This window comes from Primulina huaijiensis, chromosome 5 (assembly GCF_012295235.1).
Source record: "Primulina huaijiensis isolate GDHJ02 chromosome 5, ASM1229523v2, whole genome shotgun sequence".
Lineage (NCBI taxonomy): Eukaryota > Viridiplantae > Streptophyta > Magnoliopsida > Lamiales > Gesneriaceae > Primulina > Primulina huaijiensis.
In genome coordinates, this window is record NC_133310.1 from 3,507,761 (window position 1) to 3,528,342 (window position 20,582).

Consider the following 20,582-nt stretch of genomic DNA (forward strand, 5'->3'; position numbering starts at 1 on the left):
ATAAATATTTTAATTAAATAAAATAAGAGATCGATTCAATTATAAATAATTCAAACTCAAACATTTAAAAATTCCGTTCGAGTCAACTCTACATAAGCATTGATTTGAGCGTCACCTTTGGTTCTTCTATATTTTTTTTAAATCGAATCTTTCGATACGATCACATACACACTCAGATTTTTTACACACTTGTAGATTTCTTCATCTGAATCTCCGTCCGGTAATTAATAATGCAGTGGAATCCTACACCACCAATCGACAGACAAATATCTCGGCTCGTTCCTCAATCTTCCAATCGCAACCATGTTACTGAATTAGCGCTTCAAGGTGCGTACACTCTGAAATATGGTTTGAGTAGTCCATTTTTGTCCCAGTAGAGTCTTTTAGTGACATAATTCGATCTCCTTCCTTTTTACTTAGAAAAAGTGAGCCAGTTCAAGATACCAAAAGTTGAATTTATATTAGTTATTATGCAGCATGAGATTATATAGAAAGGAGATGAAAATATGTCAAATAAAAGAATAAAACTCTAGGACATGTTAACTCGAAATTTATTAATAATGTTAAGTACTATTCATGCCAACAAACCATCGCAATAATAATTTATCATTTTACTTAAATTAATAATGAAATTTTAGGAAAATATTGTTTAAAACAGTTTATACCGACATAATTCACCTTTATTGACAAAGTAGTGAGATCCTGAATGGGAAAGCGCAAACAAAAGCAAGTCAGAGCCACATACTTTCTTACAACCCACAATAGTTTCAAGCAAAATGCATCAAACGACGTTGTCATTTCAGGAGGGTCTTCACAATTGACTTCACATTGAGCTTCTTCAGGTCTGTATATGACTGCCCGCATCCGACAAACATCACAGGTGCTCCAGAAATGTAAACCATGGACAGCGCAGCTCCCACCTTGCACCATTTACGACAACAATGATAAAACTTTTGTAACTAGAAAAATTGCATTTTTGTATCATGTACAGCATGATGAAAGGTTGGCCGAGGCCGAGGGGAATGGAATATCGGGGTATATGAAAGGGGCTACCTTGTCATCGATGGTATCGAACTTGGTAAGGAGGATTCCATCGATCAATCTTGGATTGGGCGAGGGTGAAAGTTCCCCTAGTTTCTGAAATTGAAGTTTCATCAGTAAAATGATTTATATGCAAGTAGAAGAAAGAGAAGGGGGGGAGCAGAATTCCAATCAACCTGATTGAACTTTGACAATTGATCAACGGCGTCGTTCCCCACAAGTGCCTCACCAACAAACAAAATAAGATCTGGACTGTTAACGTAGATCAGCTTGGACAATGCTCGCATTAATGGCTCATTGTCCTGCATAAATTTTTTTAATGATAACACTGTCAAGTAACACACACTTGAAAGGGCACATATGTGACACAGAAAACTAGACTCCATTGCATTTCCTGGCCATCACTCAACATAAAACCAGTGTTACGAATATATATTGATAACAGTGCTCAAGTTTTGTTCGTGCTTCAAAAATTTACAGCGATTAACAGGAGGTGACAAGATGCACATAAATAACCATCAAATAAGCTATTTACCTGCATTCTTCCAGCTGTATCCACCAAAACAACATCTGAGCCATTTCGTAGGGCCTCTTGAATTGCTTCTTTTGCAACAATTGCAGGATCTTTCTCATAACCCTTTTCGAATATTGGGATCTGGAAATATCAAGTGCAGGTCAATTACTCTTTGTGTAAATGCTATTTCATCAAGAATAACTTCTCAAACAAATGCAGGTCAACGGCATTGTTGTTCTACCTGGAGCCTACGCGCATGTGTACGCAGCTGTTCAACAGCTCCTGATCTGAATGTGTCACAAGCAGCCATCATCACATTGATTTTATGTTGCTGAATCCAATATGCAACCTGCGCATAAGTATATTGATAAAATTATGGGGAAAAAAGCTTGCAGCTCATCTGATATCAATTTTATTTCCTTGATAAAAAGCCTAACCTTTGCAAGATTGGTGGACTTTCCAACTCCATTAACCCCGACAAAAACCACAACATATGGTTTCCCTCGTTCCTTCGCAGCATGAACATCTCTCAGAATGTCAATGGAGCGTCTGGGAGTTAATATGCGAACAAGGGCTTCTTCCATAGCCGCCTGGTGTACATCATTAATATGATTAGATTGATTTTCAAATAGCAATTAAAAGAACATGAATCTGAAGTTCAAATTCTGAAATTAGAAGGTAATTTTTTTCTGAAGAAAATGGGTTTCTTTATGACCAACTTTTGGATCTGGTAGAGTATAAAAACTGTTCAATCACCTGCACAGTTGATGAAATTCTAGTAAAAGAGGCTAGCTTCTTCCCCTCAAGGCTTGCGGCAACCGATTCACAAAGTTTTTCAGCTATTTCCTCCGCCTGCTCAAGCAATCATTTTACATAAACAGGAAAAAACAATAAATTATGAACACGAGAACTCAAGCAAATGAATATGATGATACACATTTTTGTCGAGTAATGAAAATTATTAGCAAGAACATTTTCATGGACCATTGATTCCACCTTCCAGAAATAAGGGGAGAACAACTAGACGGGTCAAGAAATCTAACATACCACATTCTTGGTCATAAGCCTGTCCTTGAGAGCTTTAAGAGCTGGTTCTAGATCAGATTTCTCCAAATTTGCTTTTCCTGCAATACTGAAACCCCAACAGAGTCAATGAGATTTACCAACCCCGTTACAATGAAGCAACAGTAATTTTTGCGATGCATTAGAACATGCCACAAGACAGGACAGCAATGACAGAAGTCATCATTAATAAGCCCGAGAAACAGAAACAAAATCCTCCCTAAGCTAAGTCAAGCAACTTTCTACAAGGTCAATGTACAGTGATAATGAAAATGGTGCCGAATCACGTGACATCGAACAAACAACGACGGCCATGGGACAGAAAAATGACATCAATTTCTAGATCTTACCCCAAATATCCAATTTTTAAATCTCTTCACAGGCACAATTACCACTTACATTCGTGCACCGTATTCACACCAACACGACACAGGAAAAAGATCCACGTTTTAATGAAATGAGGTTGTGTTGATAATGGCACAAAAAAGATCCCAACAACATTTCTCCTCTATAATGTATCAGTACATAACTTATGCAAGTTGAAAGAAGAAAAGTCCAGGAAAATAGAAATTTTCCTTGCTTGCACGCAAGACAGAGAATATACCCCTGAAACATGGATGAGAACCAGCCTTTCTTTCCCATGTTAGCCTTGTTATCCTTCCCCGTGTCCTCCTCCTCGGTCTCAGTATCACTACTGAAATTTTCTTCTTTGTCCATCATGCTCTCACCTTGATCTGTAGCTACAACAGATGTAATATCTTCCCCATTCTCACTCACTGGATCTGTAAAATCCAACTTTGGCTTGGGAGGTGAATCATCCCAGACTCTGTTCTTCTTGGTTATCTTCTTTGCTGGTTCCATCTTTGCTGATTCCATTTTGGAACTCTTACTTACAACAGTATCAGGTTTCTTTCCACCTTTGGACCTAAGCTTCTGTAACTTATTTACATCAAAAGCCCCAGTGTTGGAAGTCCCATTCTCTTTACCAATAGCATTAATCTTTGCTGGTACTTCCCTTTTCCCAACATATTTTTTTTTAGAATTTTCATTTTCCAATTGGCGACCTTTGATCTTGTCACCATCTCCGTCGTCACTTCCAGATTCATCTCCATTCTTTTTTTTATTTCCTCCACCAATACTGCCATTTTGTACCTGTCCTTGCTTCTTACCAAGAGTATTATCATTAGCAGGCTTCCCAACCTGTTTTGATTTCTTCATTTCCTCAGCACGAGACTCGGCTTCCTTCTTAAGCTGCTGAAATACGTCATCGAAGTCATAGTACGAAGTTCGCTTCGGATCATAAATCTGTGAGAACTCTTGTTTAACCATAGAAAGTAAATCATCCACATACAAGAGGTGGAGAATCCTTTGATACACAGCAACAAATACAAGCCCAAGTTCATTGTGAAATGCCCACTTAAGGGTGTATGAGGCACCGGGTGCATCATAATTATACGATGCCACACCAGATCGTTCCTCCAAAAGGCAGGACCTAATTAAGGTGTCAATGGGTGACCCTCTAAGAGCATTTCCAAACTCTTTACACGTCCAGAGGATTAAACCTCCTCTCGTAAATATCAGTAATTGTTCTAACATCTTCAACAATCAACAAATTATAGCCTGCAAACAAGAAATAAGAAATGAACACTCATAGAACAACATGAATTATCCCAACATATTAATCAACAACAGACACTAAAAAACAAAAGAATTTCTCGATTAAATAACAAAAACCAATCCAGATAACAAAATCCCAAGAGACGTAATTTCTCGATCAGGATTACCAATCCAAGAAAGAAATCAAGATTTCCCCGCTAATTACACAAATTCCTCACGCATACAAGCAGATATTAAATTCAAACCCAAAAGCAAATACAAGCACAGATCGACACCAAGAAAATAAGATCGAATACAAGAACCGCCGCACAGAAAGAGAGAAAAGTTCCAACAATTCAAAACGAAAAACAAAAACCTGTGATCAAACTCGGAAGATCTATTACCTTCTTCTCTGTAGTCCCCCGGCCCTTGAAAATGAAATTGTAATAATCAATAAAAATTGAAACTTTTAAAGTCGCAAGTTGCGGTATGACTTGGATTTCCTAATTTGTCGGCCCAAACGCGGGTTTGGTCATACCTGGCTCCTCCCTCCCTCAACCCACCCTTCTATTATTAGTGTTGCCAAATATATGAAAATTTAAATGGTCGTCGATTTGTTGAAAATTGGTAGAAAACAAAAATCACCAATTTTGGAATTCTTGCTCTATTTGTAGCTTGAATTTTACAGTTCATCAAGTCAAGTCTTACATCATTTCCCACAAATAAATTAATTGAAACTTAAAAAACAAAGTCGCTATTTCTAAGTAAACTTCAACGAGTTAAAACATGAGCAACTTTGTTAGCCGACCTTCACTAATGTTGAATAAGAGCTGTTAAAAACTGAGCAAGGGATTATCCATAGAAAAGTGGCCGACTCCACGATCCAACTCGTCCATCCAAATTTAAGCAAAAACTTACGTGAGATGGTCTCACGAATCTTATTTTGTGTGATCGATCTCTTATTTGAGTCATTCATGAAAAAATATTACTTTTTATGTCAAGAGTATTACTTTTTATTGTGAATATCGGTAGGATTGACTCGTCTCACATATAAAGATTCGTCAGACCGTCTCACAAGAAACCTACTCCCAAATTTAACGCGTGGTTGATGTATTTGTTTATGTATTTCAGGGACAAAATTTGTATGTATTTGAAAAGATTCAAGTTAAAAAGGAATTACATTTTAAAAAAACTAAAATTGAATTTTTACATGAAAATTATGTAAATAACAATATTATTTTAATATAGTGCACCCACCCGTTCTCAAATTTTCCTATATACCATATTTTTATGTAGTGTCAGTGTGTAATTTTTTTTAGATTTAATTTCACTAAACTCGGACCCCGTCATTAGTTGGGGATGCCTGCCTGATCTTTAAGATTTTATTCTTGCTGATCTCCCGTATAAAAGTTCAAACGAAGTTATCTAAAAAACTTCAGCTACCGAAGAGAGAATTTGCCATCCATGTTGCCCATTACGCTGTTGGTGCGTCGGACCAACATGAACTTCAGGACAATAACCACAACTTAGCTTCCTTCTCTCATTTCTTCCCATGCTTGCGGAGTTTCTATGGCAAGTAACATCGTTTCTTCTTTGCTGGATGGTGGTATGATAGCAGAGTCTGGTATTTCAGCCAATATTGGAGTTTTTGGAACTTCTGGCTCAGGATCTGGTGGTTCACTTTCATCTGCATCGACGAATTCCTTTTTGCCAATGCGTATGATAGGTTTTCTTCTCCTTTTAGTCAGATATTCGGGCATGCAGAGCTCCACAACTGCATGAATTCTTGGGATTGAAAATCTTTCCTAGTGAGGAATCCGCTTTCCCAGACGATCACAAGTGGTAGGCATCAATAGGTATCAAAACGTCCTCAAGAACCCTTCCCCCCCACTCATGATGCCCTTTACGAGAGCAGAAGCTTGTGATCCTCTACAAGACTTGAAAGGATGCCCGACATGACCCACATGAATTTCACTACACAACCTACAAGCATTGCAACATCAAAAAATCAATCATAGAATCGATAGGTCTTAGAATATTTACTACCCTGATTTACCAACAATAGCAGTTGCAAAGTCAAGATTATTTTTTTTACGAACTTGTTACCAGCATGATAAGGGGAAAAAATGGCACATTAAGGAGTAGGATTTTACTTACATATTTTAGATCAAGAAATGTGAAAATGACACGGAAAACCAAAAAAAAAAGTGTTGGAGAATAATATATGTAATTCTAAATAGTAATAAAATAACATGGCATTGGATGAAGAATACTTGCAGCCGTGGACAGGCACCACTTTCAACAGCGTCTTGAGATTGTTAATAAGTTTTATTCTGGCATTCATGACGCTGTAAGCAACAGTAATTAATCTTTGAACCACCAATCCTACTTTCGGAGGAGGAATTCCTCTACGTTGGTCCTTACTGTTTTTAAACATCTGCCTTGCAGCTCGCCTCAACTCAATAATGGGTATATGGAATGGTTTCTTCTCAATAACGAGGAAAATCTGTATTTTGTGACCACAGCTTGGAAATGATTCGGGTGCTGCGAGGAAAATCCAAGCTTGATGGAGCCTAAGTTGACAGCAACTGTTCTGCAAGCAAAATAACAAAGCTAACCCATGAAAAGATGGAAAAATGGGATTATTCAAAGAGAAACACAACCATTCAACATTTCAAAATGCATTTTAACAAGATCATATAGAAGCAAACTGTGCCTTCAAAGATTCGAGCAAACTGAGGCCTTGCTGTGAGTTGTGCTTCAGAATATCCACTCATTCAAGTGCATTCCTCCCTTCACAATGCACGAGAGAAGTAATACACAACTGGAAATGTATATATCCACAACTCATACCTGAAATCAGAAACACAGAGAATTTTTAAATTGTATTCTGAAATCTTCAACATATATGAGCTTACCAGATCCCCATCTGTCAATCTGCCAAGAAAATCCCCATCAATAAACACAAAAAAGGAAACTATACGAACAAACAAAAAAAAACACAAGATTTAAAAGGGTCCTAAAATTCCTTCATTTCTCTCCTTCCTTCCCAATGTTCACGATAAAAGTATTTCATCACACAACCGAATGAGAAAAAAGGCTACACAAATTGAAAAGTAAAAATCTAAAAATTATTACTTTTAAAAAATGGACGAACCTGAGTAAGGAATGTTGACGAAAGCCTTCAGTTCTTGTTTCCTCGGTGAAGTTGAGGATCAATTTCGAAGGATAAGGAGGATATGATGGTTTTATATTTAAGAACAGCCGAGGTCTCTCCAAAATATAAAGGACCGGTTTTTTTTTTTAATAAAAAAAATTAATAAAAGGATGGGATCAGGGTTTAAAAACTTAAGAACAAATGTCCGAGTAGCGCAATCTATCCGGTTCATGAGCTATGCCGGATCACGAGTTTATCGAGTAGATCGATAAATATTTGATTTGTTTTTGAAATTATCGAATTCGAGTCAAATTCGAATATGTTTAAACTTTTTTCGAGCAAAAATTATTTTGTTTAATAGCGATCTTAATAATTTATTAATATTACATTAATGTATATCAAATATATGTACATTTTGACGTTTTGAACATTTCAGGAGCTTTTGAATCATGTGTTGAATTTGGATTTGAAGAAACATTTGATGACAAGATTTGAAATAACACCAAATTGAGATGAATTTGAAACACACAACAAATGACTCAAAATATAATAATTTGATATTTGAAATCATTTATCAAGTGGATTTGTCCAAACAAACTAATGAATGACTTATTATGGATTCAAATCCATCGGAATACTTAATATTCGAGCAATAATTCAAATAGTACACGAACATGTTTGAACATTTCGAGCCGAATTCCAGACAATTTTTTTAAAAAAATCTCGAGATTCGAATTGAACTCGAATTTGAGCTGTAAGTTTTACTAATATTCAACGTGATTTGGTTCATTTACATCATTAGGACCAAGCAAACGACCTCTTATACTATATATTCTTTTTAAAAAATTGTAAATTAAAATGTTATTCTTTGTGCTGAATGAGTGAAGAGTTTGAGTAAATATTTATTTTACAAATTCACATAATGAATGATTTAAATATCCAATATGAATGATTCGTTTCTTTTTCTCGAAAACTATGAGATTGCAGCACAAATATATAAATAAAAAAAGTCTTTTTTATTTATCTATTAATGTTTTTCTTTGGAAATATTTAGTTATTTTCACATGGAAGATAAACCTTGAAAAGTGGAAGAAAACAAGGCGAGACCGATTCAGCAGGCCAAACTTGCTCTTTTTCTCAGCAAACTCTCTTCTCTTCAACTGCTTAACCAAAATCCTCCTCCTTGTTTTTTTCCTTTAAATCAAGCACAGTTTACAAAGAAGAAGTTGAAGAAGCGCAGTTGATTAACATATCAACAAAGAATGACTACACCAAGTGAGACGAATTCGACAGGCGGCGTTCGAATAGTGCCACCACTGAGGAAGGGGCAGCAGGTCATGAAGGCGGCGGGGGTTGCGGGACAGGCGGTCTTGGAGGAAAAGAGTCACGATGGAGGGTTTCAGACGTCGCCACGGCTGCCTTCCGCCGCTCAGCAGAACACGGAGGTTCTGCATCAGACTGGTGGCAAATTGCCTAAGATCCCAATAAGAACCGCCATCGGCGGGTTTGCCATTGTCTTCGCGATTGCTTACTTCACTCTGGGTTCCAAGAACAAGGCTGAAGTCTCTGCACTTGAAGCTGCCAGAGTTGCCAAACATTGAAAAGCGCTATACATATGTTTCTATTTTAATTTATACTAATAATATCGAGTTGATCAATACATTTTTTTATAATATTAAATTATTATTTGGATAAAAATAATATAATTATATTAAATATGTGATTTGTAGATATAATACTTGAATTTTTGAATTTTAAAATTGAATTAGATATTTTAGTTATAAATAAATTATATGAAATATTATTTGTCTAAATGAATAAATTATTTTCGTAAAAATTAATTGATATTACAAATTCGGACTACTAAAAGAATCAACATTTATATATAATATATATATTTTCCATTTTATTTTATTTTATTTTTTTCTAGATTTTATGTAGGTACGATACATATTGATTAGTGTTAAATTTTTCGGTGAGATATATTTTGTGCATGCAAATATTATTTTTACAAGGGTTTTTTCCTTTGTTTTGATAATTATCAATTTTTTAAAGTGAAATACTAGGAGAGAAAATAAGAATCAGGAAACGATCCCGATTCATGTAAAGAAATATAATTGCAACCAAGCTTAGTTGACATGATTGGTGCAAACTGTTGTCTTACCTTCAAGAAATTTTTGTTTTGTAATATAATATTACGCTGTTTCGTTCTGCAATTCTTGGTTGTCGTGCTTACATGTATCTCATGTCTTGTACTAGCTCGACTCTTTCACAAAATGATAATCCTCCATTTATAATCCATATGTACTGAAAAAGGCTAACAGAGAAACAAATTTCTGGTCGTGGTCTGCCGTTAGTTTCTAACATGGATTCAAGTAACTTAAAAGATATCACCTAACAATCCTAGATGCCACCAAGCATTGTTTATCAAGAAAAACTAAAGATATCACTTAAAAAAACTCCAATGACTCGTACATATCAGAAAATAAAAACTTGAACTTGTTGTAGAGCGTAATTTGCAAGTTCCTTGAGATGTAAGTGATACTTCAAACTGGCTTTCAAATACTTCAACTTTTCAGTCAATCTTGACAGATGAGTAGATAAGCCTAGTGAACAAGAAACATGCATAGAATCCAATCGTACCGGTGAGCACGAAAAATGCATATGAACCAATGAGCATATATCCGAAATAAAGAACGCCTGATACTGGTTTTGTGATGTTGAGCTTCGTGAAGAAGTAGAATGCTGCATAAAGGAAGAGATAGAGTGCAGATGAACCTGAGGTCAAGTACGATCTCCACCACCACAAGTAGTCTTCACTGCAGAGCTGGAAATAGCAAAGCACTATAGCGATCTCGGCACAGGTGACAATAAGGATGAGGAATACCAGGAAGAGGAATCCAAAGATGTAATAAAATTGATGTAACCAGATTGACGTCAGGATGAAAAACAACTCGATGAATATTGCGCCAAATGGGAGTATGCCTCCTATTAATATAGCAAAGACTGGGTTCATGAACCATGCCTGCTCAGGTATTTGCCTTGGAATTTTATTGGTTTTTACTGGATCCTCGATAGTGGGTCTTTTGAACCCTACATAACTACCAACAAAAACAAGTGGGACAGAGATGCCAAACCACAAGAGGACTAATCCAAACATGGTCCCAAATGGGACTGCTCCAGATGATTCCTCTCCCCAAATTAGAGCATTCAACACAAAGAAAACGGAAAACACTGTTCCAGGGAACATGAAAGCTGTTTTAAGAGTAATTTTCTTCCATTCCGTTCCCTTGAACATTTTGTAGAGACGAGCTGAGGTGTAGCCAGCAAACAGGCCCATGAAAACCCAGAGAAATAACAAAGCTGTCATCAAACCCCCTCGGTTTGAAGGAGAAAGGAAGCCGAGTGCAGCAAAGACCATTGTCACTAGAATCATCCCAAAACACTGAACACCAGTGCCAACATGAACACACAACAAATCTGAGTTTGTAGGAGGCCTGAAAACATCCCCGTGAACTAATTTCCATCCAGTTTCTTCTTGGGATTCTTCTTGGGTTTCCAATTGGTTGTACTTGGAGATGTCACGGTAGAGCGTCCGAAGCATAATCATGGCCACCATTCCCGAGAGGAAAAGAACAATCATCAATGAGTTGACAATTGAGAACCAATGGATTTGATCATCTGCCATATAAAGATAAGTATCCCATCTAGAAGCCCATTTGATCTCACTCTCCTAGAAGGAAAATAATAAATTCACAGCAGCTTGAAATCAATCATGCGTTTGAACATATATTTATACACACACAATAAGAAAAAGAGTAATACCTGGAACTCCACATCATAGGTAAAAATAATTTCCTTCTGTTCTTCAACTTCAAGAGGGGAATCGTTGCCAGTAACAATGCGTTTTGCATGAGGATCGCAATTCGTTAATCTTGTTTCATCATTCCAATTACCCTCATATTCATGCTTAACACTGAATGCATTGTGTAAACAAAGATCAATAACAAGTCAAGAGATAGTTGAAGCATAACATTGAGCGGTAGAATCATATTACCTGAATGGTTTGACTTCAAATCCTACGATTCTTGCAGCATTAGTTCCTTCATCCTTGTGATACTTTACAGTGAAGGCCAAATGGTTGTAGATAAAGTACTTTTGCTCCTTTTGCTATGAACAAACAATTCAGAAAAGAGAGAAAATTGATGGACTTTTTCGTTAAGAAGGGGCTTCTTAATGATTAATCGGTCTAATACTTACTCCACCATACTGCACTTTCACTCCTACAGGGAAACCATGTTGATACACCAATGAATCCGTGTCAGATCTTTTGTAGGGCATAACTAGAGGGAGATTATCCAATATCCTGCCAGATGGGTTAATTGAGCAATCTGTGGAAAAATGTTCAAAAGGCATAAAATACGTAAAAAAAAGTAGCTTACATGTTCACCCGATACTCATCATCAATCTTCTCTTTAAATTCCTTTGCATCTTTGGCTTGAAGAGTACTATGACAAACAACACTACATATTTGCGGTTCTCGCATTTTAAACTGCAAAAAGGAATGTGATTGTGAAGAACATTTCAATCCGGTGAGAACAAAACTGATCTTACAGCAAGATGAAACTGGAAAACATTCATTGCCTGAAAGATTAGCAAATTCAAATGCAAGAAAGAACACTGAAAGAAAGCCATACTTCATAGGGAGAGTTCTCAATGCGATCCCCACGAAGAACTTCCCCTAGATTTTCCGCACTGTCGACGATTTTCTTCGGTGTACAGTAAGGGAGAGAATAATAGGAATATGGAAGCTGAGTTTTCACCGATGCCAATTTCTGCACTTTCACCTTCAGAGTATCACCCTGCCACAAAGAACAGCAAATTGGAGCATTCGCATCATAGCAAGCCCAAATTATAAAGTCAAAGCTGTATACATGCAATTGTAATGGATGTGTAATACATGTATAATTTGTTCAAAATTAGGTTATGAAAAATGAAGATGGACAACATGAATATTAACTCACAAAGACTGCCGCTACATTGTAGTTTGTAGCATCAACTTGGTAAAGAAAGAGTTTCTACTACATACATTAAAATGTCAAATCAGCTACTTCAAAAGGCAGCTTTGAACATCATTTAAATTTGAGGGATAGCGAAGTTTTGATCTTCTAAACAAAGTCGTATCATTTCCTCATATTAATCTCAAAAATGTGAAAACACAGAATGAGTTATCAACATGGAGAGATTATGTGAAGGAGAAAAGGCACTGTTATTAAACTACTATTTGCACCTGCAAAATTCTCTTTAATTTCTTTCACTAAGTATAAATGTGCCCCCAGTTGAATCTACATGTTTCATTACACTCAAAAATTATAAATAGTTAAGAAAAATCACACAATCACACCCTATTTGAGGCCACTGACTATTTCCTCAGATATCAAAATAAACAAATTTTTAATGATGCTACCAAATCTGAGAGACCTACAATCATCTGTGTCACTACTTTGGAGTAAAAAAATCAAGTTACTTCTCAAAGAACTTTTTTAGATAAAGGTACTTCTCATAGAACATTTTTTTACTTGAACAAGAACTATATTTAGCCAAAGTAATGTGATATTTGTCATTCAGTTACAAGTAAAATTTTGATGATTTTAAGTTAATGAGGAAATAAACCTCTCAGGCTCGAGCCAGGGATCTCATGATGTGAGATATGATGCATTCAGTGGAAATTAGAAGAGCATCGGGTTAACATTTGAAGTAGGCAATAGGATCGTGGGGTCTTAAAGAGTGTCTCAGGGGAAGGGATCAGAAGAAGAATGGGTTAGCAGTGTCACAAAGATAGAAGATTATATGTTCATTAGAAATGATTTCAATAAGCTTGTCTCTTTTAATTAGATCCAAGTAATAAGGTGTAAAGTTCCACAAAAATAATAAAAAACTGCCACTTCTAAGCTTCAAATAAATTTAACTCCGTACTGAATAGAAATTTTCCCATGTTATTGCATCGATTTTCTAACTGCCACGATCTTACTAGGAACTTGCAAAGGTTACACTGCAAAACGTGCCAATAAAATGTTGTACTACTATTCTGAAACGTAATATTTTCATGGCTGATCATATTATTGTTGTGGCAGTGCATATGCAAATAAAATCAAAATCAACCAAAAAAATATAGATAATATGAAAACTCACGAGCGTACATTTGCTATAAAAATTACCGGTATGCATTATCAAAACTCAAAGAAGAAGAAAAAATCCAGAGATCTGAGAGCCGAGAGGGAAGCCCATAACCAACAAATTCACAACAAAATTTACTCAGTCTCAGTATTTCACCAGCTTTTAAAAACCCAACATTTACTTGAGACATACACCTGGTCAAATCGTTATTAATCAAGATGAAGAATTCGAAATAAAACTCAAACAAGCGAACAAGCAATCATCGAATCATCAACTCTAAGAGGAGCATATATACAGTGAAGAGTGTGTAAAACCATTAATTCATACCTTTAAGAAATCTTTGGGAGCAACGCCAGGAAGATAGAAAGCGCGAGCGACGGGGAGGAAGAAGGTGAAACAGACGCACATCCGAATCGCGTGAGGCATCCTCCCCACGAGCTCCATGAGTTAACGTTAACACTTGCGAATCGATGATCAAAGATGTATCGATACGTGTAATGATGGAACAGTTCAGCCGGTTCGGGAACAAGAGCGAAGAGGAAACCGGAAGTCAAGTACGATTCCAACTGGAGAGAGAGGAGGCTGATTTTTGGATATTATCATCGTTTTTTCAATGCGATCGGGACTCAAAAGATCTGGACCTTGATCTCGTTTGATTTCCATGAATTGATTGGATTTGATTGAAAAAAATTACCGGACTGGGATTATGATATAATTATTAGAACAGATCGAGACATCAAAAATTAGTTATTTTAGATATTTTAACTTTAATAATATAGTATAGATAAAAAATAATATTTTTTAATAAATTAGATCGAGTTAAAAATCGACCCCCAATCAAATTAGTTATGTGATGTGTTTTCATAAAGATTTTTTTTGCTAAAAATATTAATTATTTAATTAAATAAATAATTTTTAATCAATTATATATGTAATTTTTTTGGTTTGATTTCACCCTTTTTTTTTTTTTTTTAGATTTTGAAAGTCCATCTTGTTTTTGAATTTATCCTAGACATTTATCTGGTTTGAAACTATAATTTTATCTACCTATTCTATATTCTATGTTATTAAAAAAAAATCCTTTAAAGTAACTAATTTTTGGTGTCATAATCTGTTTTACTAATTATATATATTAATAAAGTGTTAAAAAATTAATATAAGTCATATGTAGTTTAGCGGATAAAACATTTGTTTCTTAAACATGAGGTTATAGGTTCAATTCTTACTTGAGTTTTTTTATTCTTATTTTTTATATTTATTTTTTTAGTTAATATATCAAAATTACAGTGTAGTCACTCACTATTTTTTATAATTATATTTTGATCCTTATTTAAATATAAACCAAATAAATTATAAAAAAAATCGTATGCGTGCGTCGGTGTACTAAAAAAAACATGCAGAAAACATTTGATTACAAAAGTCTTCATTTTGCCAAATGATGCAACTGATTTATAGTTTTAATACGCAAATAAGACAACAGTTTAGTGAACAAATAAATCATGTAACAAGGGATCATACAAGCATCTTCTAAATCCCAACTGGGTACTACGGTTAAATATGGCGAAACATAAACTCGACTAGCATCTCAAGTAAAACAACTCGAACTGGAATTTAAAACAAACCGATTCAACCGAAAACCAATAATACCTTAATATCAGAAGTGTACGTCGAAGCACGAATAAAGTTTAGTTACAGTAAGGGACCGACGACAACACTGTTTGATCACCGTCGTCAAGCCATAGAAAAAGAAAAACTCACGATGGTACATGCACACCCATTGTTATAGAATTTTTGAATTTGTTCAATAAGTAGTAGTGCCACTTACAAGACATTCAGTTCTTAGGACCAATGTCTTTAAGAGCGCATATCTGCTCTTCTCCCATTGCAGACATGACGGATACCACGAGATCTTTTCCTTCCTCAAACCCACCTTTAATCTACTTGCGATCAAAACCACAATCAGTATTTTTTAAGTTAAATGTGTCTTAAAATCAAACATTCTTTATTATAAACTATATAAACACCAAGAAAAAAGAGTTTGTTGGAAATTTTCAAAAAGTATAAGAAATTTATGCGTTTAGGATCAACTTCAAGTGAATCTTGATATAAGCAATTGATCTTGTTAGCCGGCAATAGAAAATGTTCATGGTGATAAAATAGCAAACCTGGCCAAGCAGATTTTCATCGGTAGGGAGCTTCAAGTCATCTTTGGTGTTTCCATTTTCAGTCAGAAGGGAAACCTACAACAAAGACAAGGGTACCAACCCATGGCAAATATCAACTAAGCCTAATCTTGAATTTAAATTCGAGGTATAAACTGTGTCTTGCTTGATATGCCGTATGATCCTGTATGCATAGATATATGCTGTTTCCAATTTTGGCTCTTCAAACAACCAGATTAGGAATTAATCTATAGAAAATTGGTCGACAACAGTTACTGAGAACCCGAGTTGCATTTAAAGGATCTTTTTTATTCAAAATTTGAATACTTTATAAAAAGTAGAAAAGGATATCGTATATGATATCGACAGTAATACCATTTGAAACACAGTAATAAAACAAATTTGTACGACCTGAACTAAAAGTAAATATAAAAAAAAGCGAAAATATGAATTACCATGGGAATTAGAAAGCAACAAATGAAATGCAGACATAAAAAGAAATATATAGCAACTAAAATGAGAGTAGGATTCTAGTTTCAGATACCGACAAGAAACCTTGATGGAGGGATAGAGTTAAAAAAAGGCACAAAAATTGAAAATACTAGACAAATATATTGAATGATTGTAAACATCCAGTTCGCATCATCCACATTATTTTCAGCGTTCCTATAAATGTGCCCAATTATTTCAGAATAGGATAGTGTAAAATGCAGTAACTTACAAAACCATCTTCAGAGATGTCGATAAGTTGATAATCAGTGCGGTTCACATGAGGCACCTAAGAAAACATTTAAGAACAAAATACGTCAATTTTATTGGTAATAAAACAGAACAGAAGAGTGCTTCGCGCAAAGGTCAGAAACAATAATGGCAAGGATAAAACAAATAAATCAACGACACGTTACATCACAGTTGTGTGAGGATGGAACAATATCCTCAAGCTTCTTGCCATTGAATATGTCAATTGCCACAAAGTGACACTTTGCATGCCCATGCTTGCCAGTTTTCGAGGTCGAGACCTCCACGACCTATTCAAACATGATAGGGAAAAAATTATCACATTCAAACATCAAGGTTTTCTGGGAGAAATTAAGTAAAGGGCAAGATCTACAAAAAATAATACGAGAGAAGCACCATTGCTAGTAAACTAAATTCTTAAGAAAATTATAGAAGCACCCATTGCTAGTAAACTAAATTCTTAAGAAAATTATATGAAAGATCTAGGATACAACATCCATTAGAATTTGTAGTTACCTCGACAGTAGAAGAAGTATTACTATTTATACTACATTTTTTGTATCGGAAACATCAATTCAAGATAAAAGTCCCAATGCCGGCTATCCACTATTTGGATTTCAACATTGGTCGGATGAATATGACAGAAAAATCCAATATTTTTTCTAAATAATCAACTTATTGTTTTTTGTTTTCAATATTATCAATATATACCACCACAAACGGAGGGAAGAGTTCACCAGATATGGTGATACTATTTCTTGCAATGAAGACAAGGTCATATGCAATCACAATCGACAAATAGTTAATATACTAGGAAAAGAAACATTGTATCGATGGAATAAATTAACTAATTAACGATATACATTTGAATAAACTCCATAAGAACTATACATTATGCTTTTATTGCATCTTGGAAGACACCATGCCTACAAATATTTGATTGACAAGAAAAAAAATTATACGCTTCCAGGAACAAAAATATTTACAGGTTGACGTAAATGAGAATCTTGTCAGGAAGCATTATGCTGCACTGCATATTATTACGCTACAGTTTCATTTTATTTGAAAGGATATCATTTCCATGTAATTCCAGCCAGCATACAGTACATTTTTTAAAAGATTTTATGGCAATTTTTTCCGCTAACATAATACTATAAACAAAAGGAACTTTAAAGCGTCTTGAGAAAGTCTAAGCCCATGGTACGTGTCCTAGACACTCACAAAATAAAGGTGAAACAAAATTTCAGGAACAAAAATTCAAGAGTAAAGCAACAAAAGTATGAAGGTAAGCCTAAACATGTTGAAGAAGACATTTCAAGTAATTGGTTTTACATATAAAAGGTAGCCTCACAAAAAAGGAAATAAAACACTAGATAATGGATATGGATCCGTGATTTATCAATCCTTAATATAGTACAGTCTGACAATGCATCATAAATTTACTTTTTCTTTTCCAATCTATTATCCAATAACTAATACATTAATGATGAATTGTTCCTCGTGAACTTCACTGATTTCTAACATTAGGTTACACAACGTTAAGCTGAGATGAACTTAAACACATAAAGTATGAAACTTATCAATTCCAAAACCTAAGAAAAAGGCATTATCGACTCAAGAAACCTTGCGGCAGTGGACTTGAATCCCACTGCCAATTGTCGACTGAGAATATGCCCTATACTTATAAAAAATTCAAAAAGATGTAAAACCAAGAAGAGATATATATATATTAAAAAAACAAATTTAAACAAGAAATTTGGGAAAAGAATGGGACGAACATATACAACAAAATTAACCTAGAGGAGAAGAAGGGAGAAAACAAATCGATACGTGATACACGTCCTGGATGGAGAATTGAACAACCCATCAAGATCTGAAGAAACTAACAAAAACCGAGATCCAAATTCCACAAAATGATCGAATCTACGACGAAAATCGAGGGAAAAAAAATTTAAAACCTTGCAAGGCCTGCCTTTGATGACTATATAGCCGTTCTTACGGATTGTGCCGGCTTGCTGAGGGTAAGTCTTGGAGGCACCAGCGTCCGCCTTCGACTCGAAGTGATGTTCCTCGTCCGACATCTCTGTCTTTCTTTATGCAAGTTTGATTTTGTTGAGGAAAGAGTTTCGGCCTTTTTCCTCTGTGTGTGTGTGTGTATATATATGTATGTCCACGCATCCTTTGCAAATTCTAATACTATACGTTTTTTAAATAAAAAAAACATGGAAGAAAGGCAAAAGGTAGTTAATTGTTCATGACAAATAATAATTCATCATCGAAAAATCCTCGAGTGAAAGTTTTGTTACGTGTTATAAAATGAAATTATAAAAAATTGATGATTATAAAAAAAATTATCAATACTCTTTATATCATTTATCATATATTATCAATGTTGTTGATAGAAATGTAGCGATCGAATCGCGTTGAAGATTAGTACAAAGTTAAATATCGAATTTGATTCAAATTAAATATATTTGAGCTCGAGCTCAATTAGAAGCTTGGAAATTCTGATTTTTTGTGTTTAGGGTTCGAAATGTTGGAACATATTCATGAGCCATTAGAACTATTTCTCGTACATTAAGTTTTGATACGGAAAGTTCGAAAGCTCAAAAGCCTAAAAGCCTCGAAATATATATATATTTCGTATATCACTATATTATATTGATAAAACATCAAGGCTCACGAGCGGGTCGTAAATTATCGAATACAATAATTTTGGCTTAAGTTTGATCCAGAAAAAAGTTAGAACATGTTCGAGTTTCGCTCGAATTCGATAACTTCAAATACATATCAAATATTTATCGAGTCATTTCGATTCGTTTACGCCATTATTGGAAACGTAGAATAAGTAACTTAGAGATTATATTTTAATTTTTTAAAATAAAAAATTACTCTGCTCAAATTACAAATTAATCTATTTTTTATTTAATCTAAATATCATAAAAATATATATTAATAAAATTTAAATATATAACTATCAAATCTTATCAATATTTCATTATCGCTAAAAAATTTCTTTTCTTTATCGAACTTTTGAATATCTTATAATTAATTTAAAGCCATAAATAAAAATTTTAAAAATATACAATACAAAATTATATTATATATCACGTGTTTGTAGTTGTTTTTTTTTAAAAAAAAAAAACTTATAATTGTATTAAGAATAATCATATATTACAAACCTAATTAACCAGGAGGGAAACTCATCATTCATCTAGACAAACGATGGATGAGTAGAAGAAACAAAACAAACAATTTTATGAGATATCATATTAGTCGATCTACTAACATGTACAATATTTGAAATTACTGGTCTTCATATATGCTTTCCAATTTCAGCAGCACACACACCAAAATAGCTAAGATCATCCTAAATAATTGTTACTGTTTACATTACTAGTAAGAAATCCGATTCAAGCAATACATTAACAAAGTTCTTTTCGTAAATAGTTTTACCCCTTCAAAAATAGACAGGAGTTCGTCATAAATTAAACTATTGAGAGGCTGTATAAAAATGCTAGAGGGGTAAATGGGTCGAGCCTACTCAAATTTGAATGTTTCTGCATAGCCCGTAGATACCATTACGAAACCCAACTTTTGGGCTTCCATGAATATGGGTCTGTAAAAGTTTTTAAGACATCTCGAGCAATTTAAACAGAAAACCTGCTCATAATATTTAAATACGAAATGTGTAAATTGTTTTTTAACAAATAAATTTAAAAAATTTAGTATCACAATGAAGTAATTATAGCACTAACTCACACTCCTCTAAATTATGCTTAATGATCAAACAAAAGACATAACGTAAGTATTTGAAGTTGTACGACTCAAGTTATAATGATAATCCACCACCCAAAATTTATATTATGATTATTTGAGAGGTTGCTATACAAAATTTTCCTATTTGATAGGAAGATCGAATATAAAATTTTGGGATTTATATTATATTTGTTTAATGCTAAATACATATGTTTTTTAAATTTTCTCCGAGTTAATATATAAATAAGACTCAATACAGATTAATCATAGTTCGATTTAACTCAATATCAAAAACTAGCTCAGAAAGTAGGATTATTCAAATCTGTATATACTATTCTCAAATATCTAATCAAGTCGATGTAAGACATCTAACACA

General features: G+C 34.4%; 3 protein-coding genes and 1 pseudogene across 4 annotated transcripts; all 4 read right to left on the bottom strand.

The window, feature by feature from the left end:
* Positions 1 to 594: 594 nt before the first annotated feature.
* On the bottom strand, positions 595 to 4,776 carry LOC140976391 (uncharacterized). Of its 2 annotated transcripts, none has more exons than XM_073440505.1 (10): positions 4,618 to 4,776; positions 3,222 to 4,237; positions 2,603 to 2,687; positions 2,312 to 2,407; positions 1,993 to 2,145; positions 1,797 to 1,904; positions 1,577 to 1,696; positions 1,218 to 1,343; positions 1,054 to 1,137; positions 595 to 920 (listed from the first exon to the last, which is right to left on the bottom strand). In XM_073440505.1, exons 2-10 carry the CDS (start codon positions 4,211 to 4,213, stop codon positions 795 to 797), a joined length of 1,890 nt encoding a protein of 629 aa, XP_073296606.1. In that variant the 5' UTR covers positions 4,214 to 4,237; positions 4,618 to 4,776; the 3' UTR covers positions 595 to 794. The 2 variants fall into 2 exon arrangements, with proteins under 2 accessions (XP_073296606.1, XP_073296608.1); XM_073440507.1 differs by lacking the exon at positions 4,618 to 4,776 and adding an exon at positions 4,402 to 4,541.
* Positions 4,777 to 5,478: 702 nt separating this feature from the next.
* LOC140977448 (APO protein 2, chloroplastic-like) lies at positions 5,479 to 6,898 on the bottom strand (annotated as a pseudogene).
* Positions 6,899 to 9,637: 2,739 nt separating this feature from the next.
* LOC140976392 (transmembrane 9 superfamily member 9-like) lies at positions 9,638 to 14,209 on the bottom strand. Its single transcript, XM_073440508.1, has 7 exons — positions 13,875 to 14,209; positions 12,068 to 12,232; positions 11,813 to 11,922; positions 11,631 to 11,736; positions 11,428 to 11,540; positions 11,196 to 11,346; positions 9,638 to 11,103 (listed from the first exon to the last, which is right to left on the bottom strand). The coding sequence occupies exons 1-7, from the start codon at positions 13,989 to 13,991 to the stop codon at positions 9,946 to 9,948; spliced, it is 1,920 nt and encodes a 639-aa protein (XP_073296609.1). The 5' UTR covers positions 13,992 to 14,209; the 3' UTR covers positions 9,638 to 9,945.
* Positions 14,210 to 15,172: 963 nt separating this feature from the next.
* Positions 15,173 to 18,635, bottom strand: LOC140976393 (eukaryotic translation initiation factor 5A-1/2). Its single transcript, XM_073440509.1, has 5 exons — positions 18,406 to 18,635; positions 16,615 to 16,737; positions 16,431 to 16,487; positions 15,713 to 15,787; positions 15,173 to 15,484 (listed from the first exon to the last, which is right to left on the bottom strand). Exons 1-5 carry the CDS (start codon positions 18,526 to 18,528, stop codon positions 15,380 to 15,382), a joined length of 483 nt encoding a protein of 160 aa, XP_073296610.1. The 5' UTR covers positions 18,529 to 18,635; the 3' UTR covers positions 15,173 to 15,379.
* Positions 18,636 to 20,582: the final 1,947 nt, after the last annotated feature.